The sequence below is a fragment of the Schistocerca nitens genome, chromosome 10 (assembly GCF_023898315.1).
Source record: "Schistocerca nitens isolate TAMUIC-IGC-003100 chromosome 10, iqSchNite1.1, whole genome shotgun sequence".
Classification (NCBI taxonomy): domain Eukaryota; kingdom Metazoa; phylum Arthropoda; class Insecta; order Orthoptera; family Acrididae; genus Schistocerca; species Schistocerca nitens.
In genome coordinates, this window is record NC_064623.1 from 22,576,020 (window position 1) to 22,601,451 (window position 25,432).

A 25,432-nucleotide genomic window follows, 5' to 3' on the forward strand; every position below is an offset into this window, starting at 1 on the left:
GGCGCAGGCGGAAGACAGAATATCTCCTGCTGCTAAGACAATATCATGAGGTGAAGGGATACCCTTCGCAGAGGAAACCGAGAATTGGAGAGGTTGTTCTGCTCCAAGAAGACAGCAAACCACGGCACTTGTGGAAGAGGGCTGTGGTAGAAGAAGTGCGGCATGGCAGAGACAGTAAAATACGGTGCATCATCCTCCGCCAGCCAGATGGTATGAAGATCTGTCGACCGGTCCAGCTGGTCATCCCCCTCGAGATGGACCAGGGTGGGGAGGATGTCGGGGAATGAAGACTCCTACGCCATCTGTTGGTGTTCTGTTAAGTCTGTACATTGTGCTGCCCTCTGCAGCGGATATATTTCAACGGTAACTGTAAAATGGACGTGTGAGAATAAAGGTGTGTGTGAGCAGAAGTTTTACTGTGTCCTTGATTTCACTAGTGTGTAGCAACATTTTGGTGCCGAAACCCGGGAGAACATGAAGAGATAGTGATAATTTTAATATGGGATTTTTTAGTGGTGTGCTCTGAAAACTCAAGTCAGGGGGCCACGACATGGGCTGTACATTGAATGATTCAAAATCGAAATTTAAATCAGCTGAAGTAGCTTCACTCCACGGTTGTTCATTAAAATCTGTATTTAAATCTCTCTTCGTGAGGTAAAATCCTGGATGGGTTTTAACTTCATCAGAACATTTTCTCTGGGTGATAACTTTATCAAAATGTACTGAAGCTGTTGGTGGATCGACTTTTAAACTATCATAAAATTTTTCAGAGCATGAAGAGCCACTTTTTCTAGGGGGTACTGGCAAACAAAAAACTATATTCTTTCAGCTTTGTAGATTTTGTAAAGGAAAATGTAGAATCATTACCATTGTACCATTCCCTGGTGGTTGTTGTTTTTGTCGTCGTCGGCGTCACCGTGTTCTTGCACATTGAGAAGTCTTTTCTCTTGCCTGGAGGAACAAAATTTTGATTAAACCCATGAGATACAGGTTTTTTAAGGTTAAAATCTGGGGTGGAACAGAAATTCTTAAGTTTTATATCAAATGAAGGTGAAACTGAAGTATTTGACTTAAATACATCATCTGTTAGTACAGAATGTAATGGAGATAGACACAAATCGTTTGTGGAACCCAGTCTAACTCCAGATTTTGGAACTTTCACTCTGGAGGGTAACTTAAATTTATCTTCATAAAGTACATTCTCCTTTCCCTCATTGTTTTTCATATTTTTCAGTACGTATGTATCTCTTCGTGGTGTCCTTACACCTGAAAACTGAGGCACTTCAGTAGAGCTGAAATTGAAGCTATGTGCAGGTTTAAACTTATTTTGTTTCAATGCCGTATTTTGTTCAGATCTGTTATTTACGTGATCTTCATATCTCCTATGAGTAATGGAAACCCAAGGTTTTTCTACTTTTTTGGATATAACTGTCGACTGGTTATGATCTCTTAATGGTTTGTATGCATTCTTCTTCTGTAAAGATAAATAGTGCTTTCATAGTGAACCATCTTACAGAATAAACTCTACATGCAAAGCAGTGATTCAAATTTAATACCTGTATTTTTGCAGAGCTGCAGACAATTCTAAGGCTGTAGCTGCCATTTTTGTCAGTTACTACTTTCACTGTGTGATGCCATGAACCATGTTCAATTGGAGCCCAGGAAATATTGACACAGATTTCTTCTCCCTCGCTGGGGGTTGAATTTCCAAAAACACGGAAAAACATTTTATTTCTAATCAAGGAGCCCAAATTCAAATGTTTATAGATTTAACTTTAAAAATGCTTTCATAATGAAAGTTTCATACATCATTTCGAAAAATCCATTCTTAAACACACCTACAGTGTGACATCACCACACTCTGAAAATTTCAAGTTTCTATCTTCAACGTTTCGTTCGGGATGGTCAATGATGAGTGAGTGAGTGAGCGAGCGAGGACACTGGCGTTTATATATAAGGATAACTGGACAGACAAAAAGAATCTACTCACCAAGTGGCTGAAGGACGAATCGCACATATAGGTTAAGAAAATGTGCAAGGTTTTGGAGGCAGTAGCTTGTTCTGACAGAAGGGCTGAAGGGGAAGGATAACGGATGAAGGAAAAGGACACGTGAAGTTTAGGAGATGGAAAGAGTTATGGAGAAGTGGCCCGGAGCACAGGTCATGGAGTCTCACAGAACAGTATAAGAAGGAAACTCTTCCCTTTCCTTCTCATTCTATCTGATAAGATTCCCCAGACCAGGAGTTCTGGGTGACTTCTCCATAATTCTCCCCATTTCCTAAACCTCACCAGTCCTTTTCCTTCATCCCTGTTCCTTCCCCTTCAACCCAGGAGAAGGAGCTGTAGGCTCTGAAAGCTTGCACAACTTTTAAGTTACGTATGTGTTTTCTCCTGGTACCGCTTAGTGAGAGACTTTTTATCAATCTAATTATATTATATTTTCATAAATTATTTAATTATTTTTGTTGATATAAATTTGCACTTTGTTTTAAATTAATAATGAACAGGACTTTCTCAGGCTACGGGACGCTATAAAACAGTTTCTTTATTCATTTGAGAAACAACCAGGAGGGTACTCATTCTTTATAAAGTTAAAACTATCACAACTTCAGAATCTCACTGCCAAAGAAGGCACTAAATGGTAAGTATAGTCAGATGTATAATAAATTTACTTGTACGACCTCCAAGACAATGGAAGTCACCCACGCTGGCTGGAGATCAGAAATAGGATGTGGATTATTACATCTAAAAAGGGGACCACACAGACATTGGATTTTTGTAATTTTTTTATGCTTATGATATGGGAAGCTCAGCCCTCAAATATTGATCACCCAAAGCTGTTTGGTGCAACTCTCGAGAATGGAAGAAAATCAACTTTTGAAGTTTCCCGAGCACCTTCAATTTCCAAAATATAGGACGAGTTATTGGTGGGCCACGTGGCTCTGTGATAGAATGATCGCCTGCCACATGGGTGGCCAATGTTTGGTTCCCAGCTGATGGAAATTTTTACAAAAGGTGCATATTCTATGAGCATTTGCGTGAAGTCTAAAATACGTTAAGATGAAATAAAACAATTATTAATGTTTTAATTTAGATGGTCTTTATTAACTACCTTTTACAAAAGATAGGCAATAACAAATTTATATTTAAAACGAAATCTGGAATTTTGTTAGTGATATGTAATCAGAAATAAGATGAGACACAGTTTCCATGGAGAGTAACAATTAGATGTGTGTTGATTACAATATATTTGATGAAATTTATATTTAAATGACAGGTACTCAAACTACATCAAAACAAAAAATTAGTGACCAAAACAAGGCTCAAGCTAGCATTTACCATTCTTGAGTGCTACTGTGTCCCACACACCGTGCTGCACTCCGATAACTGTTAGGGATGCTACAGCCCTTGCCCAGTTTCCATAATGGAATTCATATTGCCTTCTTCCAAGGCATGGAGTACTACCCATCAAACAAGATCTGACTGAAATAAGAGAGAAGCTGTCCTTTTGCTTAATGGCACAGATGAAGGAGCATGGCATAATGAACCTCAATCACATCTTGGAGCAGAGTGTCTGGCTCCAGACAGAGCTGATTCCAGTTCCTACATGGAAAATGGAAAGTTGTAGCCTTCCTCATATAGTGAAAGGAAATGGGGCTTTATCTCCATGGTCGTATGCAGGAGCTTTTCTGGATGACACAGTGACTGCAAAAAAGGGTTCAGCTAAAACCTGAGCCATGTCTTTAAACGCATCCATCAAGCCCCATTTCTCGACAGGTCCATAAGGAGATGTGTACTGCCCTTACCTGAAATCCACCCTACTGATTCCCAAACACCAAACTTTTATCACTTGCCTTGAATGTGCTCTTGCAGATATGAAGGCATGTAGGTTTTCTGTAATTGGTTGGTGTTTGAAGTTCCACAGAGCTGTTCCTCTGGCTCTGACTGCCAAGCGACAGTCACCATTCCACCAAGGTACAGGCAGACCAGGGGATGGACTTTTGCGGCAGCCCATTGGATCCCAGAACGATCTGGGCCACCGTCTACTGCGCACAATCCTTTTGTTCAGAAATAGTCAGTCGACTGTACTGCAACCAAGTTGCCCTTTGAATCATCCATCTTCTTGGGCTCCTGTCGACCATCACCCAAGTCAGTACACGGGATCCACACTGTGAAGTGGTCACTAGAACGTGAATATCTGTAGCCACTTCCCACTGTACTGAGTCTGCAATAGCCGGGGAGCAAACACTGAGTCAGTTGATAATTGGACTCCTGCAGCAAGTAGTAGCTGAGCCCCATGGCACATTGTGTGCACTGAAGTCCCCCGCAAGGAGGAATGGGTGTGGGAGTGCCTGGAAGAGTTCTGTCAGTGCGTCTGCATACAAAGGACAATGAGTTGGAAGATTTAATTTAACATCACTGTGCTTTCTTTATAAGATCTTACCTTATGTCATAAAAGAAACAAGACATCAAAGGATACTTCAAGAGCGTCAGGATTTCGGGAACCATACTAAAATGCATAATTCGGCTTAAAATGCACATCCGTATGTACATTTTCTTGGAGTACCAGTACTCGTGCTTGGTTCTTGATTGTAGCATTATGCCATATGTGCACTTTAAATGCAGTGAACAGTTGAAACTAGCCAATAGCGTGAAATTAAACACTTTGTTTCAAATAAATTGACTGCCTCAGTAGAAAGGATTAATAAAAGCCGAATCTCTTTAGCAAACCGGCAAAAATAACTTCATTGTTCTGTAAGGCGATTAATGCTTGACTGTCAAAGGTGGAAATAAAATCTGAAACTATTAACATATTTTAGCCTGCCGTAATTATGCCAACGTATTTTAATTCATTTGATAGCTCCCGGCCACAAAAATCCGTTTAGTTATCATTTAACATGAGAGCAATAAACAAAGAGGAAACAACAAAATCACTGAACGTAAACACAGGTCACGTGGAGACGACCCACCTCCCCACCACAACTCTGACTGCTCTGTGCATCAGCCCCGGATATACGATATTTCCGAACAGGGGCAATAGTAAGTAGTGGCATGCAGCCACACTTCCTTAACTAGAAGCGGGAGGAGGTACTAGTCATACGCAACTCAACTGCGCATGCGCAAGAGCCTCCCCGCAACCGCTCAAACGAATCTAATTTAAACAGTTGTCACGTCACGCTCATTGGAGGCTATTTGTTGTTATAAAGCATTGTATAGTGTTCCTAAAGATTTTGACACACTTTACTGTTGGCAGACGCTTGTATGAGCACTGTTTTGTTGTTTTATACGGCGCATTTCCTTTACAACTTAAGTTTTATTTCCATTTTATATTCTTTTTTTTTTCTCCCGTTCATGTTTTGTTGCTGCAGTATTATTCAGCAGTAGCAGGATACAATAATATCCTTTGTTAGAGTATTGGTTCTCACCAGTCAAAATCACAAAAATTTAACTGAAAACTAGGACAATGAAAAATTCCCAGAATTCTAAACAATTCCCGGGTTTTTCCCGGTTTTACCCCGGATGAAAAAATTCCCGGGTTTTTCCTGGATCTCCCGGTTTGTCCCGGGTCGTATACACCCTGCATGAGATGCTAGGGAAACAGACAGACAGAGCCCTGGATGGCTGAGCAAACCTTTACACCTGCGGCATGGCAGTTGCCCCAGAGACTGTTTATATCAACGGCCATTCACCTTATGTACGCAGCACACTTTGAGGTGTGTACGTTCCTCACGGTCCAGGTAGTGATGCCGAGGCCCCCATTCTCTGAAACACGTAACATTCCACCACTGCGCCACACGGTGGTCACTGAAGTATGACCAGAGGTTACTGGAACAGAAAACTGGCAGCGCTTACCAGTCTCCAGCTCAGAAACCCAGTGTCGCCAAGACCATACCCGACAAACGAATGCTGAGCCCCTGGGGAGAAATGAGAGAAGATGTGATATTTATCTTGTGCTGGACTGGCTCTGGAGTCTAGTGGCAGCCAAGGGGATGCAGCTCACACAAGAATTTGAGCCATAACTCAAAGCAGTGGTCCATAAACAAAATTATCATTACGCTACGAAAATCATTCGGCGATAGGTACTTACTATTGCCCACGCAAAGCCGAGGTGGGTTGTTAACAGAGAAGTTTTCAGGGAGGTGCTGTCTGGATTTTTTTTAACGGACTTCCACGAGTACAGCACAAGATAACCGCAAAACTAAATGTATACTGCCAAGTCACTGTATTTGGGTATTTATTTGACAATTATGAAACAATGAGCATTAAAAGGTACAGAGCTTTACGTGTAAGTAATATTTCATAGCCACAATTTAATGTTTCTAAATTTTAAAGAGCACTGTGATATTTTTGAGATTCATGTAGAGTTGTTTCACAGTATGTGCCAAATTCTATACTGCATTATAGTAATGTCTAGTCATTCTGCTGAGCTCAACATCTCACTCATCCTGGAGAGAGGGGGGATGCTGACTCAATTTCAGGTGGACTGAGTATGAGATGAAGATGTGCACAGGGCATAGTTGCATGTTCACGGGTCTAGTATTGTATTAAGTTTTCTGAACAGAATGGAGTTGGTGCAAGTGGCAATGCATCATGTCCAGGATCCAGGAGCCAACATCAGATGCCCTTAGAGCGTGCATCTATGAATTGTTGAATTATGTTATATATTATTTTGTAATTTTTTTTATTTGCAGCAAATTGTGTCTCAATCTAAGAACACTCTACAACATGAGCCAAACAAATGAGGCAGTGCAGTTGTTAAGACACTGATTTCATATTCAGGAGGATGGTAACTGGTCTGTCAAACTATCCTGATTTAAGTTTTCTTATATCATTTCAGGCAAATGGCAAAACCATTCCTTCACTAAGGCCATGGCTGACCACCTGTCCTATTCTCATACAAGCATACTTACATATTTTGTGCCCAAGTGTATTTTGAGTTATTTCTTTTCAGCATTTTACCGTCACAAATCATTCATCACTGTGAGGAAATCCCCAGATTCAGTGCATCAAAAGAAAAACTATTTTGAAACAACTTCCACTAGTTCTTTCAACAACGCTCAATATTTACCCTATCCTTGCCACTTTAAAACATCTCATTTCAACTTAAATCAGATCTTTCACTTGTTTTCAATCTATCTAGGTAGAAACTCATCTCATTAAGATTGGGACATCTTTAATACGAAGTCAGTCTCTCTCTCTCTCTCTCTCTCTCTCTCTCTCTCTCTCTCTCTCTCTCTCTCTCTTTCTGCTTTGAATAAATCAAAGTTTATCTTGCAGTATTAACCACAATATGCTGTCTTTAAATTACCCCAAAGCATATGAAAACACTTAGTTTTTCAAAATTCTCTTCTCTGCCACAATAACGTCTGGAAAAGTGATGTAGACTGATAACTCTGCAAGAAAATTATGTACATTTGATGTACTGGTACGCTGAAAAATTAATTTACAATTTGTTGAAATAAAAAGTTTTGGGTTTTTCCTAAACAAATGCTGCTTTAAACATACAGGGTGTTACAAAAAGGTACGGCCAAACTTTCAAGAAACATTCCTCACACACAAATAAAGAAAAGATGTTAAGTGGACATGTGTCCGGAAACGCTTAATTTCCATGTTAGAGTTCATTTTAGTTTCGTCAGTATGTACTGTACTTCCTCAATTCACTGCCAGTTGGCCCAATTGAAGGAAGGTAATGTTGACTTTGGTGCTTGTGTTGACATGCGACTCATTGCTCTACAGTACTAGCATCAAGCACATCAGTACGTAGCACCAACAGGTTAGTGTTCATCACAAACATGCTTTTGCAGTCAGTACAATGTTTACAAATGCGGAGTTAGCTAATGCCCATTTGATGTATGGATTAGCACGGGGCAATAGCCGTGGTGTGGTACGTTTGTATCAAGACAAATTTCCAGAACGAAGGTGTCCCAAAAGGAAGACGTTCGAAGCAATTGATCGGCATCTTAGGGAGCACGGAACATTCCAGCCTATGACTTGCGACTGGGGAACACCTAGAACGACGAGGACACCTGCAACGGACGAGGCAATTCTTGGTGCAGTTGACGATAACCCTAATGTCAGCGTCAGAGAAGTTGCTGCTGTACAAGGTAACGTTGACCACGTCACTGTATGGAGAGTGCTACGGGAGAACCAGTTGTTTACGTACCATGTACAGCTTGTGCAGGCACTATCAGCAGCTGATTGGTCTCCACGGGTACACTTCTGCGAATGGTTCATCCAGCAATGTATCAATTCTCATTTCAGTGCAAATGTTCTCTTTACGGATGAGGATTCATTCCAACATGATCAAATTGTAAATTTTCACAATCAACATGTGTGGGCTGACAACAATCCGCATGCAATTGTGCAATCACGCCATCAACACAGATTTTCTGTGAACGTTTGGGCAGGCATTGTTGGTGATGTCTCGATTGGGCCCCATGTTCTTCCACCTACGCTGAATGGAGCACGTTATGATTTCATACGGGATATTCTACCTGTGCTGCTAGAACATGTGCCTTTACAAGTACGACACAACATGTGGTTCATGCACGATGGAGCTCCTGCACATTTCAGTCAAAGTGTTCGTATGCTTTTCAACAACAGATTCGGTGACCGATGGATTGACAGAGGCGGACCAATTCCAGGGCTTCCACGCTCTCCTGACCTCAACCCTCTTGACTTTCATTTATGGGGGCATTTGAAAGCTCTTGTCTACGCAACCCCGTTACCAAATGTAGAGACTCTTCGTGCTCGTATTGTGGACGGCTGTGATACAATACGCCATTCTCCAGGGCTGCATCAGCGCATCAGGGATTCCATGCGACGGAGGGTGGATGCATGTATCCTCCCTAATGGAGGACATTTTGAACATTTCCTGTAACAAAGTGTTTGAAGTCACACTGGTACGTTCTGTTGCTGTGTGTTTCCGTTCCATGATTAATGTGATTTGAAGAGAAGTAATAAAATGAGCTCTAACATGGAAAGTAAGCGTTTCCGGACACATGTCCACATAACATATTTTCATTCTTTGTGTGTGAGGAATGTTTCCTGAAAGTTTGGCTGTACCTTTTTGTAACACCCTGTATACGAAAACAATCAGAATCAAAATACATGTAACTATATGAAAAGGACTGTTCTAATAGAAAATAAAATTTGTTTGACAGAAATTCAGATTCCTACAGGAATTTGGATGCCGTCTGTTAATTACCCAAAATTTAAATGTCTGATAATTATCTCAGGCTACCCCAAACATGGAAAAACTGATAGATGCCGGCCTCAGGGAAGATCAGTTTGGATTCTGTAGAAATTTTGGTACATGTGAGGCAATACTGACCCAACGACTTATCTAAGAATATAGATTAAGGGAAAGGAAACCTACGTTTCTAGCACTTGTAGACTTAGAGTAAGCTTTTGACGATGTTGACTCGAATACTCTCTTTCAAATTCTGAAGATGGGAGGGACAAAATACAGTGAGCAAAATGCTGTTTCCAATTTGTACAGAAACCAGATGGCAGTTATAAGAGTTGAGAGGCATGAACGGGAAGCAGTGGTTGAGAAAGATGTGACACAGGGTTGTGAACTATCACCAAAGTTATTTAATCTATATATTGAGCAAGCAGTAAAGGAAACATAAGAAAAATTTAGAGTAAGAATTAAAACCCATGGATAAGGAATAAAAACTTTGAGGTTTGCCAGTGACTAATTCTGTCGGAGTCAGCAAAGTACCTGGAAGAGCAGCTGAACGGAATGGACAGTGTCTTGAAAGAAAGATATAAGATGAACATCAACAAAAGCAAACGAGGATAATGGAATGTAGTTGAATTAAATCAGGTAATGCTGAGGAGTAAATGAGACACTTAAAGTAGTAAATGAGTTTTGCTATTTAGGAAGCAAAATAACTGATGATGGTCGAAGTAGGGAGGATATGAAATGTAGACTGGCTATGGCAAGGAAAGCATTTCTGAAGAAGAGAAATTTGTTAACATGAAGTACAGACTTAAATACCAGGAAGTCTTTTCTGAAAGTATTTGTATGGGGTGGAGCCATGTATGGAAGTGAAACATGGACGATAAGTAGTTTAGGCAAGAAGAGAACAAGCTTTCAAAATTTGGTGCTACAGAGGAATGATTAAGATTAGATGGGTAGATCACATAATTAATGAGAAAGTACTGAACAGAATTGGGGAGGAGTTTGTGGCATAACTTGACTAGAAGAAGGGATCAGTCGCTAGAACACATTCTGAGGCACCAAGGGATCACCAATTGAGTACTGGAGGGAAGTGTGGAGGGTAAAAAATCATAGAGGGAGACCAAGAGATGAATGCACTAAGCAGATTCAGAATGATGTAGGTTGCAGTAGTCACTTGGAGGTGAAGAGGCTTGCATGGGATAGAGTAGCATGGAGAGCTGCGTCAGTCTCAGGACTGAAGACCGCCACAACAAAAACAACAACAACAACAACCCTAAATATTAACAATGAGATATATTCTGAGAATAAACTTACTAGCAAGCTTCATTGACAAAACATCCATAACAGTGTAAATCAATAGAGATGTGAACCAGAGATAACTAGTACTGATTTTGACTTTAGTCCTTTTGCAGGTACACTGTCACTCATATGCCACAACCACATATTTCTCATTTAATTGGCACTATATCCTAATTTACCTGGCAGTGCTGCACATTACCCATCTCTATTGGTACACTGTTTCTCATAGAAGAGTAACTAAAGTTTTTATTGCATTATGTTGTTTAACAACTACTATTACTACACATTATGTTCAAAGGAAACGCATTGGTCATTTGTAATGAAAAATTACTGTACTACTGGTAAGCCTCTTCTGAAAGTCTCAAAACTGGTTTGGAATTTCCAAAGTTCAACTAAATTTTGGGAGGAACATGGAACACTAAATATTTTACAAACAAATATTTGCTAAAACATAGTCCAAACATGTACTGAACGGAAGATGAAACTGTCAGTAAACAGAAGCTATAACACAGGATATTCAGCAACCTCTGGCAAAACCCAAAAACAAACCGGACAACTTTTAAACAGTGAGTTTAATAGCCCATTCAATCCAAAGGTGCACAACAGTGTGGAGATGGGGGACGGGTGGTGGTGGAATGTCCCATGGCTCCGAAACAGATCAAATGTGCCACAGTAATGAAACAGGTAAGACATCTGCTTAAATTATGCAATATCTCTTCTAAGAGCAGAAATTTACATCCACCATTCCATCTGTACCAACGCTCACAATAAAATGTTTCCCCACAAGTGAGGAAGGGTGGGACAAGGTTTTCTATTTACTCAATCATACATTTGAAGTTCCAAGTATGTTTACCTAATAGATAACAAAATTTTTCATATTTATCAAATCAAGGAACCAGTTATATATGTGAAAACATGGATATAAGGTTTTCCAGATAAAAACAGGAGAATTATTTTAACTGCCTTTTCTATTGAAAAAGAAGCATATCAACATGTATCTTATTTGGTGTCCCACTTTTTACTCACTCTGCTGTTGCTTAATACGTGTGTACTCAAATGGCCTACCTATGTTCAGTTCCATTACCAACTAGAGGAAATACCTTGTTTTAGTTTCATTCTCACTGTGTAGTTACTGCAAAATATGATGTATACTTCTCACTAATACTTTCAAATACATTGACATTATGTATTCTGAATACAGATATTCTTCCATAAAGTTGCAGTAAAAAAAAGAAAAAAAAGTGAGAACAATGTCATAAATGCTCTAAATAAATGTCCATCCATTACAAAAGTATTTGTACCTATGTCTGTTCATGTTTACATAACATTGCAATTGCACCTGCAACAAGTACTGAGAGAATTGTGAAATTTAACACACATAAGCAATGGATGGCTATTATTTGTCTGTTAAAACTAAGAGCTACTAAGATTCTATATCCTTGGGGGAAAAAAAGGAAACATGCTGACCACAGAACAGGATCAAAAACTGCAATAAAATAAAGCATAGTAGTCTATAATGTTACCTCCAATGAAACATGAGAAGGGTTCACCAATTTAAGAACCCTCACTGCAACAGTACCAAGTTTCACATTATCAAACTGTACTGTCGGGCATTTGTTGAATGGTGCCAGTATGAGACAACTTTCATACGAGTCTTCACTTTTGTCATCATCACTTATTTTGCGCTTCTGCTGCGGAGATATAGTGATCTGTTATTAATGAGAAAAGGAAGCATGTAACACCGTAGCTCTAATGATCTACTGATTTATTTTGCTTTTATTTATTTAATGTTACTTCTGTAAATGTGTGTGATTGAATGGGTAACACATAACTGTATATTTCTTTATTTGTTAATATGTGCAAAAGTTCTGTGTTATCCAATGCGTTTGTTTGTTATGTAAACTGCTGATCCTCACTTAGGAATCTTAGCAATTATTGCACCATAAGGTGTAGTGGTTCCCCACGGGAACAGTATTGCATCAGAATGCGCAAATTGTGTTTGGCCTTGCGGAAGAAGGTGGGACTGGAAGTCAGTCGGAAAGCAGACCGAGACGGGCCAGAAGTCGGAAAGCAGACCGAGACGGGCCAGAAGTCGGAAAGCAGACCGAGACGGGCCAGAAGTCGGAAAGCAGACCGAGACGGGCCAGAAGTCGGAAAGCAGACCGAGACGGGCCAGAAGTCGGAAAGCAGACCGAGACGGGCCAGAAGTCGGAAAGCAGACCGAGACGGGCCAGAAGTCGGAAAGCAGACCGAGACGGGCCAGAAGTCGGAAAGCAGACCGAGACGGGCCAGAAGTCGGAAAGCAGACCGAGACGGGCCAGAAGTCGGAAAGCAGACCGAGACGGGCCAGAAGTCGGAAAGCAGACCGAGACGGGCCAGAAGTCGGAAAGCAGACCGAGACGGGCCAGAAGTCGGAAAGCAGACCGAGACGGGCCAGAAGTCGGAAAGCAGACCGAGACGGGCCAGAAGTCGGAAAGCAGACCGAGACGGGCCAGAAGTCGGAAAGCAGACCGAGACGGGCCAGAAGTCGGAAAGCAGACCGAGACGGGCCAGAAGTCGGAAAGCAGACCGAGACGGGCCAGAAGTCGGAAAGCAGACCGAGACGGGCCAGAAGTCGGAAAGCAGACCGAGACGGGCCAGAAGTCGGAAAGCAGACCGAGACGGGCCAGAAGTCGGAAAGCAGACCGAGACGGGCCAGAAGTCGGAAAGCAGACCGAGACGGGCCAGAAGTCGGAAAGCAGACCGAGACGGGCCAGAAGTCGGAAAGCAGACCGAGACGGGCCAGAAGTCGGAAAGCAGACCGAGACGGGCCAGAAGTCGGAAAGCAGACCGAGACGGGCCAGAAGTCGGAAAGCAGACCGAGACGGGCCAGAAGTCGGAAAGCAGACCGAGACGGGCCAGAAGTCGGAAAGCAGACCGAGACGGGCCAGAAGTCGGAAAGCAGACCGAGACGGGCCAGAAGTCGGAAAGCAGACCGAGACGGGCCAGAAGTCGGAAAGCAGACCGAGACGGGCCAGAAGTCGGAAAGCAGACCGAGACGGGCCAGAAGTCGGAAAGCAGACCGAGACGGGCCAGAAGTCGGAAAGCAGACCGAGACGGGCCAGAAGTCGGAAAGCAGACCGAGACGGGCCAGAAGTCGGAAAGCAGACCGAGACGGGCCAGAAGTCGGAAAGCAGACCGAGACGGGCCAGAAGTCGGAAAGCAGACCGAGACGGGCCAGAAGTCGGAAAGCAGACCGAGACGGGCCAGAAGTCGGAAAGCAGACCGAGACGGGCCAGAAGTCGGAAAGCAGACCGAGACGGGCCAGAAGTCGGAAAGCAGACCGAGACGGGCCAGAAGTCGGAAAGCAGACCGAGACGGGCCAGAAGTCGGAAAGCAGACCGAGACGGGCCAGAAGTCGGAAAGCAGACCGAGACGGGCCAGAAGTCGGAAAGCAGACCGAGACGGGCCAGAAGTCGGAAAGCAGACCGAGACGGGCCAGAAGTCGGAAAGCAGACCGAGACGGGCCAGAAGTCGGAAAGCAGACCGAGACGGGCCAGAAGTCGGAAAGCAGACCGAGACGGGCCAGAAGTCGGAAAGCAGACCGAGACGGGCCAGAAGTCGGAAAGCAGACCGAGACGGGCCAGAAGTCGGAAAGCAGACCGAGACGGGCCAGAAGTCGGAAAGCAGACCGAGACGGGCCAGAAGTCGGAAAGCAGACCGAGACGGGCCAGAAGTCGGAAAGCAGACCGAGACGGGCCAGAAGTCGGAAAGCAGACCGAGACGGGCCAGAAGTCGGAAAGCAGACCGAGACGGGCCAGAAGTCGGAAAGCAGACCGAGACGGGCCAGAAGTCGGAAAGCAGACCGAGACGGGCCAGAAGTCGGAAAGCAGACCGAGACGGGCCAGAAGTCGGAAAGCAGACCGAGACGGGCCAGAAGTCGGAAAGCAGACCGAGACGGGCCAGAAGTCGGAAAGCAGACCGAGACGGGCCAGAAGTCGGAAAGCAGACCGAGACGGGCCAGAAGTCGGAAAGCAGACCGAGACGGGCCAGAAGTCGGAAAGCAGACCGAGACGGGCCAGAAGTCGGAAAGCAGACCGAGACGGGCCAGAAGTCGGAAAGCAGACCGAGACGGGCCAGAAGTCGGAAAGCAGACCGAGACGGGCCAGAAGTCGGAAAGCAGACGGAGACGGGCCAGAAGTCGGAAAGCAGACGGAGACGGGCCAGAAGTCGGAAAGCAGACGGAGACGGGCCAGAAGTCGGAAAGCAGACGGAGACGGGCCAGAAGTCGGAAAGCAGACGGAGACGGGCCAGAAGTCGGAAAGCAGACGGAGACGGGCCAGAAGTCGGAAAGCAGACGGAGACGGGCCAGAAGTCGGAAAGCAGACGGAGACGGGCCAGAAGTCGGAAAGCAGACGGAGACGGGCCAGAAGTCGGAAAGCAGACGGAGACGGAGCAAGTCGGAAAGCAGACGGAGACGGAGCAAGTCGGAAAGCAGACGGAGACGGAGCAAGTCGGAAAGCAGACGGAGACGGAGCAAGTCGGAAAGCAGACGGAGACGGAGCAAGTCGGAAAGCAGACGGAGACGGAGCAAGTCGGAAAGCAGACGGAGACGGAGCAAGTCGGAAAGCAGACGGAGACGGAGCAAGTCGGAAAGCAGACGGAGACGGAGCAAGTCGGAAAGCAGACGGAGACGGAGCAAGTCGGAAAGCAGACGGAGACGGAGCAAGTCGGAAAGCAGACGGAGACGGAGCAAGTCGGAAAGCAGACGGAGACGGAGCAAGTCGGAAAGCAGACGGAGACGGAGCAAGTCGGAAAGCAGACGGAGACGGAGCAAGTCGGAAAGCAGACGGAGACGGAGCAAGTCGGAAAGCAGACGGAGACGGAGCAAGTCGGAAAGCAGACGGAGACGGAGCAAGTCGGAAAGCAGACGGAGACGGAGCAAGTCGGAAAGCAGACGGAGACGGAGCAAGTCGGAAAGCAGACGGAGACGGAGCAAGTCGGAAAGCAGACGGAGACGGAGCAAGTCGGAAAGCAGACGGAGACGGAGCAAGTCGGAAAGCAGACGGAGACGGAGCAAGTCGGAAAGCAGACGGAGACGGAGCAAGTCGGAAAGCAGACGGAGACGGAGCAAGTCGGAAAGCAGACGGAGACGGAGCAAGTCGGAAAGCAGACGGAGACGGAGCAAGTCGGAAAGCAGACGGAGACGGAGCAAGTCGGAAAGCAGACGGAGACGGAGCAAGTCGGAAAGCAGACGGAGACGGAGCAAGTCGGAAAGCAGACGGAGACGGAGCAAGTCAGAGACGAGCCACCAGACGGACACAAGTTAAGAGTCCGTGCTATTCCATGGGAAAGACGCATGTTGTGCTGATTTCCGAGAGAGGATTTTCATGCTTCTCTCCAAGGGCTCGAATAGTTGGAAATATTCTGGAATTTGTCTCTATCATAGCCATCAAGAAATCGGCCTGCAATTCCACCTACCTGCATGCAGTTGCCACCACATTGCGCAATCATTGCATCATAGTAACATTATGATGTACAGTGAAGGATCAGCTTAAAGGATGTGCTAATGTGCTGAAATATAAGGTAAATTATATCTGAATTTGTGTATCTACCTGACTTTTCTCCTCATCATAACCTCTTAGGATCCTCACCGTTTGGACTATACTGATTACCGAGTGTCCTTACTGAAAGTACATTGGAGCCTAGAGTGATTTTGTTAATTAAAGCCTCTTGAACTGAAAATTGATTTTCCTAGTGAAAACTGCTTATTAACGTGTTGTTGTCAACTTCAAGTAAAAGTTCTTAAGACTGAGGCTTATAATGTTTCTTGCTTAGTAAATGATTACATTACTGCTTATTATTGCAAATCGCAGAAGGTGAGTCAGTGTCTTGCATATATGTTATTTTTGTGTCTCACTGCAGTAGAAGTGGAAAACTGCAATAGTAGGAAATTATATATTCAGGTTCTCTCTCTCTCTCTCTCTCTCTCTCTCTCTCTCTCTCTCTCTCTCTCTCTCTCTCTCTCTCTCTCTCTCTCGTGTATTAGAAGTGCATATTAATAATAACGTTATAAAGACAAGTCACTTTGTGTAAAGTAATAGTGTGTTTCGGTAGCTGTTATAATTTTGCAAATTGTTTCTGATGCTCTAACTGATGGTTTCAACCTTATCATATGTATATGTATGTATCAGAGTTAATTGCACTCGCTTGTGGTCAAGTATAGGTTGTGTTTATCTATTAAAATTATTAATTACTATTTTTTTTTAACGAGAATGTTGATCATTCTTTTGCCTAGTTAGGCTGGCGGCCGTTTTACCATTATCAGTTTAACAGTGCAGGAAGGCAATTTCTTCGTTTGTCACTGTTTAATTAGTTACGTAATTCTGACTTTCATTTCCGATAAGCCACTTCCGTTAGGTACAACATGGTCAAACAACAAAATTCCTCTCAGAGGGTAACACTGTTCTGATTGCGTTATACCATAATTACTATAACAAAATAATTGTTTTGTAAACTGACTCCTACTTTGGGGTTATGGTGTAATAGTAGCAGAGTGTACTGTTATACGTGGCTTTTCTTTGACAGGATTACTTGTTGTATTGGGACATAATAAGTAATATACCAAACTTGGTATTTGATTAAGCAAGCTACGTAAACATTGCGCCACCACGCAAGCCGAGTAGTGTTATAAGCAGACTCAATTATATATAATAGTGCACTATGTAACTTATAAAAATAAATACATAAATTTCACTGTCTTAAGGTAACCAACCAGTTTACAGGGAAACATTCACCTTTTTGCAGTCTGACAAACACACATACAGTGTTCGTGTAATCCTTTACATCTATGTTGAGCGCACCCTCTTATATGAATACACACATCTGAAGGGGGAAATCTAGCCAGTAATTCGTGTACTAAAAACATGGAAGAAACGCACTGACATTAGTAGCTCAAGACTCTGTATGTTGAAGTCACTATGCAGTCACAATACTGTAATTCTAACTTTGCATTCTTCCTATGTAAGTACTTTGGCTACAGTGATCACTATAGTAACTGTTGCAATAACTGGTATTCAGTTCTATCCTCCATGTCCCTGTATGTGACTAATTTTGGGTAACTAAGTAACCCACCCAGGGCCCGATACCAGTCACAGATTGCTGATGTCACAACTTCCAAGGACAACAAAAGTTTTGTTATTATTTCGCCTAATTATTGACCAAATTCAGAAATTTAGAAGGCCATAATTTCCTCTTTAAGATGTGTAATATGACATAAGTTCAAACGAGTAAGACATATAGTACAGTTAAGAACTGGAGGAGGTGGGTGCTTGTCGACTTAGCATGGATTTCATGTGTATACCTTGACTTTATCCACCCAGTGTTGATGAGCGAGAGCACTTACCAACTTCCAACAAACTTTATGCAGAACTTCAAACCTTTCCTAAACATTTTCTCAGTTACATGCACCAAGTCAATTATTGAACACATTAACTAATTTACAGAATTAATCTTCAGCTCTTTTACGCACAGGTGATCACTTCTTTAGACGATCACGATTTACCAGTACATTTGTAAACCCGTAAAAGGCACAATTTTCAGATACGGTACACAGCCATGGTAGTATCATTGCAGTAATATGATTGCATTCAAAATAACTTTATTAAGCACACTTCACAACAACTTCCAACAAACTTTTCTTTCCTCATGTGAGTCTCTTGCAAACCAAAGTGTACATAATACAGTACTTTATGAATAAACATTATCTGAGTGCTAATACTAATATGAAAAAAGGCGAATGTTTAAATATTGCAGACTTGTGTAGCATTTCTTCAATGAAACCTGAACAGACAATTTTATGAGCATCACAGAATAACTTCTTTCTATTACAATATAGTGATGTTAATTAAGGAAGACTTAAGGAAGGCTTGTGATTTACACATGTTTTCACTGCCAAATAATTTCCTCCCCAAACATTGTCAATTACATCAGCATATATGTTAGCTTTTCAACAAACAATGAACTTGCATAGAACCCAATTGACAACATAGGATGAAACAAAGGAATTAGATGTTAATGTTATGCATAATTGTAGGTGTAGTAATTGCACATAATTTCACTAGCTACATAGTAACAGATGTTTCAGAACAAGATATGGAAGAGACTATTACTGAGGCACAATAATCTATGCAACCCATTGGCATTAGTCTGGCAATTAACAAAAACAGGGTATTTCACAATTCCTATCACAGGCTTTGTAGATGAAGTTTTGATAATGAGGCAATGTCAAATGTACAAAGTCTCCTTTACAAACCATAGAAGACTGGTGTAGGAATTGTGGTACACCCTGGACACTGGGGACTACAGTGAGAGCAAACAACCTATTATGCTTGGGATGGCGAGGAGAAGATTCATTCACATTACTTTCAGTGCATCTAAACAGTGAACAGAAGACATTCTTAATGCGCAGATGCCACTGAAAAATTTGCTTTCCTGACATTTTTCAGGGGAGTTCTCAGTATACTTCAATGTACCTTATGTATGAGCACACAATTACAACCACGCATCAGTTGTTGTACAATTAAGCAGTCTTATAGCTTTAACTGTAGAGCCACAACCAACAAGCGCATTACAGAAGGTAACGTTCAAATTCTATGACAATTTTATGTAATTAAAAAAGCAGTGGAAAACTGGACCTTACAATTTTTATACAAGTCTTAATATTCATGTTGTAAGGAGATATTACATAGAAGCTCTACATTCATATGGTTATGTTTCACAAATTATATTAAAGAAACAAAATTATTCCACTAGCTGTATCATCTGTTGACGCAATCACTTGAGCCACAAATATGAGAATGGAAAACAGCATCAGAATGTGCGTGTGCGCCACAAAACTCATTTTGGTGCGGAATAACCACACCAAGCTAGCTGCAAAGTAATAAAACAGTTAACAGCATTTTTACTGGAAAATAAACCTCTAATACACGTATTTATCAGCAGTGAACATGATCTGAGCAATTAACTGGTACAGCGTTTTCTACTAAATAAATAAATGGCCAGTATAGTGACACTAATTTCTCTTGGTACATTTAATTTGAGGGTCATGATAATCTTATCTGTAAAATACATGTAGGTTTTTGTTACTGTATATTATAGTTGCCAATTAACCTCATTTACCTGTTACATTCATTTAAATATGCATATTACATACAACAGAAGCTATGTTAATATATACATTAGATTAGCTGCCGGCAGTAGTGTGAACATTTCATCACTTGTGTCAGTTAGGGCTTCCACAGTTTCTGTGCTGCAGAACAGAGGCAGAGAATAATTCTGAAGTAACATTTACGCACCCAATATTCTATGGATAAGTACAATCTATGAGGAAAAAATAATAAACAGCAAAGCTGCAGGAAAGGAATATACATGAATAGCTTGTTAGGAATATCTCAAGCAAAATTAAACCCAGATTTATTTTTTCCCCAGTGGTACTGCCTGTGCTTGAGAGATGTTTTTGTCCTCCTCCTGGTCACAACTGATGTCATAGCACATACATCACACTGGTGGTAACTGTGGCTGATACTACATTGAAGACAGATTAATCTTGTTACCTCGTATCATGAAGTCTGGATTGCCTTTTGTGACTAGTTCATTGCAAAGTCTACACGGGTCTTAGAAGACAGGTGGTCATTTCTTGTGCCACACGATATGTTGCACTCTTCTGGTTATCCTGTCTCCCTCGAGACATATTCTGATATAAATCTGCAATCGGGCCAATTTAGGAGCTACCACTGTTCTTTGAATTGTTTGTAGAACACCCACAGCTCTACCACATCTCGCTGATTGGCCAGTGAAATGTCAGGTTGGGACTTCCACTAAGACTGGCATCTCTCAGTGTTTTCATTCTAAGCTGTCCGGTTCCTCATACGAAATTAGTGATACAGTGGTATTTAGGACTGCATTCAGCTGAATATTCTTTGAGATACGATGATGTGTTGTAAGTGACTGATGTGCTTCTACATGAGAGAATCCATAGCATGCAGATACAGGCAGTCTTCTACTCTTCATACCTTGGTCTCTTGGCTCTTATGCTGGACATTTTAGCCATGGTGAAGGAAGTGGACAACAGATAGAGCTTCTTTGTCACAGTTTAAACACTTTTGTGGAACTATATAGGCCTACAGGTAGCTTATGTACTCCTCTGATATAGAAGACTACAGGTAAAAGTACTTCAGGCCTCTTGTCAAGCTGGCTGGACATCATTTCTTCCTGTTAGAGGTCTGGTAGGATCTTCAGCAACAGTGGTCACCAAAATAGAAATGAAGACCATTAGTGCAGACATCCATGAGGTATGGGATGACTGGCAACTGTGGAATCTTGTATCGTCAGAGGCGGCTGTGTACTGAAGTGTGTTTTGGGATGAAGTACATTGGTTCCTTGTCATTTCAGCAACAGCCCCCCCCCCCCCCATGTTTTGTCACTTTTGCTTCTGTCTTCTCTTCACATTATGCACAACATTTTCATTCTGTCCCTCAGGAATATCCAACTGGTTCATAACATCACATGAAATTTTGAACACCAGCCTCCTCTCATTTGTTCACTTGCCTCAGTGCAATGTTGAAGTTCTGTGCTTCTCTCCAGTATTGTCCTTTTAGTAATGGCACTAACATGGGGTTACAAGTTTATATTATTACTGATTACTTTTTATGATAATTCTTCCAAGAGCTGGAACAGATCCATTTTATGTGGTTTACCCATCTCACCTACTTCATTTTTGATGCAGAGAAATGTCCCCAACTATAGGTCACATTGTTCCCAAATTAGTCATCGTGGGTGAATGATGGTAGGACCACCACTGTCTACACAGCCATTATGGTTTATTCTGATCTCACAATCTCTTTGTTCTTTGTCAGCCTTCATACCCAGGGCTTATTCTGAAGCTTTTGAGCACTAAGATTCTTGCACAGATAGACTACCAGCCCTGTCAAATATTCCTCAGTTTGGAGGACCATATTTGGTCTTAAAGGGTTTGCACCCCTGGAAGGGCTGGCTTCATTGTGTCTATGGAGGCCCTCCTCCCCCATGGAATGTAAGATTAGAGAAAGAAGATGAAAGACACCCTCGGGCCTCGCAACCTAATACCGTCGGGGTCGAAAAAATCAAGAGTTGGCCAAGAGAGGCCGACAGGAAAGAAAACAGATGCCTGTAAGTAAGCAGAAGCAGAGTCAGAGCCATCAGACATTCATTATCTTTTGAAATATCATCGAGACTGACTCAAAGAGAAGAAAGGTTCTTGCTTTAATGGTTAGACTCCAAGTATTACTTAGATTTTTCTTACGTGGATTGTTGAATAATGTTTTTCCTATCAGTGCATAAAAAAATAAAGATTAACTTTAAGAGTAACAGTGCTGTTATTCAATAGCAGACACTTTACAGAGACTTTTTACATGTTAAATACAATTAATACTGTATGCTCTATGTTTACCTGCCACAAGCAGGTTACTCCTTAGTTAAAAATAGAAACCACTTGACATGAAAGTGTTTTCCTCATTTTAATAATAGTTGAAATGGCTACACTATGTTTGATGTAGTCATAATAATAAAGCTAATATTCCTCATAACCAAATTGAAATCATTCCATAGAAATCTTACAATCTTTGTCTAAAATACTAAATTACATATTCAGTGTGTGTGCATAGAAAATAATCATACAGCAACAACACAGTTTGTTTAGCACAAAGCTTGCAGAGTTTATAGCTGACGTTTCATCACCAATTTAAATATTTTGTAGCAAAATGTTTTGTCTTTATTGTAGCTCATGCATGTTTGGATAATGACTGACTTCAACCGAGACAAAATATTGATTTTTTTACATACATAGGTTACAGAACACAGCAAAAAACGTTTTTCAACTGTTCCTCTCATGTTTCCATAATACTTACAGAGAAAGTAAAGGTTACCCTAAATAAAGTTTAAATAATGACATTTACAAGCTCTAACACAGTCTACACCATCTTCACTTACAAATTTTCCATCTACCACTTACTAAGTGAGTACCATTTGCTCTGTGTGAGTACACAGTCTTCAAATATTCCACAAAATAAATGTACAGCTTACAACATTTCCTTATTTATTTACCATATTATTTGGCCAGTTTAGACTACCACACTTGTCAAGTACCTATGAATACACATACCACCACAGAGCAATATGTAACACTCATACTATGTAAGGAAGTAAGAAATGCAATAATGACGATCCAAATTTTGATTTGCATTATCAGCCATTACTTAGTGTAAACTGTTCATACAGTTCTACGTCCCACAAAATGTGGCACACAAATTATCAAATTGTTCAAATGGCTCTGAGCACTATGGGACTTATCTTCTGTGGTCATCAGTCCCCTTGAACTTAGAACTAGTTAAACCTAACCAACCTAAGGACATCACACACATCCATGTCCGAGCCAGGATTCGAACCTGCGACCGTAGCAGTCCCGCGGTTCTGGACTGCGTGCCTAGAACCACTAGACCACCGCAGCCAGCACACAAATTATCAGTCCACATATAAAGCCATATATGCATAATGGTATTCTTTTTATGAAATATATGCCGACTGAAGGGCATGAAGTAGGTGAAGATCTGTAGGCATCATAACTTAGAAAGATTCTGCCCTTACACTTCAGAACCACATTGTATCATGTGCAAATCACAACAAATCTGCTAGTAACGAACTTCCAGAGTCTAGTTCTAGTTAGCTGTTTTAACTTCTGCCAAAGATACACCAAAGAAAATATACAGGTCTATCGAAAATATATGAATCTCTGACTGTATAATATACATCCTTAAAGCTAATAAAAGGTGTCTTACATACAGATGGGTGAGCATTTCAGACAAGTAACAAACAGTATTTTAAATATTTTCAAATTATGGAACATAAAACGTGAACACTAGCTGTATATTTCATGAAGGGTAGACTACATCAGTCCTTCACAATTGTGTAGTGCATAAACCTCCAAATATTGTAATTTCTATATTTGAAGTACAAAATACAACACTGCATCATCTAACTGTAATAATCAGAGCTTGATGAATTTCAAACATTTGCAAAAGACATTTTACAATGCTTGCAAGAATTGACAGTAATGTAGAAGCTTCAGTAACGGCAATGTGAAATACTTATGCTTCCTTTCAAAGGGACCCAATTCAAATGACTAATAGTATTGAATGTGAATTTATGATAAATTTGTGGAACAAATATTTTGAAGAGTGCCTCTGGATAATGACTCTCAAAGCATAGAAATTGCAATTTCAGTAACTACTTTGACAAATTCAAGTTTATACTACTAATTCATGTTATCAGACTGAACTAACATGAAATTATCATTTTACGCAAACTGTTGAATTCATATACTAGGATTGTAACAGTATGTGAATGAGTCATATCAAGACAGTGAACATAACAGAAATATTTAACTGAGGAAACTGTGGCTTCTTGAGCTGATAATACTTTTCTCAGACAAGTGAGAGTAGTGAGGATACTTTGTATTACAAATCCAATAAATTACTATTACATCAGAATCCATACATTTATCATATACAAAGAAAGACTATCACAATCGGTGTATGAAACAGTGAATGTAATTTTCAAATTCTAAGGCAAAACACTAGCTGTGAGGTACATAGATACGATCTGAGAAGTGTGGAAGGTAACAGGTCAACAGTCTTACAATTGAAGAACAAATGTGCATAATACATATTAGGAAGCACATCTTAATCTCATTCAAATATGACAGTAACAGCTGTTTTCAACAAAGGCATTTTTAGATTACAAAAAATCATGATCAATATATGTATCAGGTGCACATATTTTTTATGCAAATTTGCCTTAATAAGAAAAGCAATGTACAAACCCTAACTTATGTAGAACACACGAAATTACCATATCATAAGAAGCTCAACAGCTAAAGCTAGTTAAGTCCAATGTAAGTACATCCTGTCAAGGAACATACATGAATTACTATGTCTATTTCTTATTAAGTCTAATATTATGAAGAGATGGCAATCTCTGTGTCAATCATATCAAACAACTAGTGACCCATAAGCTTACACAGTCACATTAAATTGCCAGGCAACATGCCAAAGTAAGTGCTTTGTAATATAAGAATACGCCAATTGTATTAGTAGTCTACTAAAGACAAGAGGTGGGAGGTGAACATTAACAAGCAACCAATATTAGAGATCATACTAAGAGTGCTTCTGATATTTCTGTAAGCACTATTGTTCACTGCAAAGGAGACAATTTACAAATGAATCATCATAGTGTGCAGAAATATACATTTACAAGAAAATATAAAATACAGAGCCCACAAATTAGTGATAAGCTCTCCTAAAGAGACTGAAAAGCACAAGAGTGATAATACATTCTTTTGTAGCTGCACATGAAGATTAGAGCATAGTTTTCTATTAATAATGCCAATGGTCACGAACTACCATGTCATCTACTCAACTATAACCTATTGACTATAACCTATTGACTTCTGACAGGAACAAGAGTCAAATCACATTACGATTCTTTCTATGTTTTTAAAGCTTCAACAGCATGCAATAAAAACAATGGATAATGAAAAGGCTAAAGGACTCAAAGCAGTAATGTAATACATTTGTTACTTTAAGCCTTCTGAATTTCAAATGTATGTGATACAATTAAAAGGAAAGCTAAGTGTACTAAAACTTCATATTGACAGTTTTCATAGGCCTGGATTCACTAGAGCTCAAGTGAACCTTGAAAATGTTATGGAAAGCCAAATACAAATGGGGGGAAAACATTTGCTACTGGGTTTCTAATTGTTATTACTGCTACTGATGATGAAACTTCAAAATATTTACAGCTGTTTTACATACTACAGTTTCTTTAAACTTCTGGTACTCTGCAAATGACATTTTAAATGCCCTTAAGAA

At 41.2% G+C, this 25,432-nt stretch overlaps 1 protein-coding gene across 1 annotated transcript; it reads left to right on the forward strand.

Annotated features, from left to right (window-relative positions):
• The first annotated feature begins 550 nt into the window (after positions 1–550).
• On the forward strand, positions 551–21,426 carry LOC126209813 (serine/arginine repetitive matrix protein 2-like). Its single transcript, XM_049938947.1, has 3 exons — positions 551–654; positions 12,508–15,626; positions 21,386–21,426. Exons 1-3 carry the CDS (start codon positions 551–553, stop codon positions 21,424–21,426), a joined length of 3,264 nt encoding a protein of 1,087 aa, XP_049794904.1.
• The last annotated feature ends 4,006 nt before the right edge of the window (positions 21,427–25,432 follow it).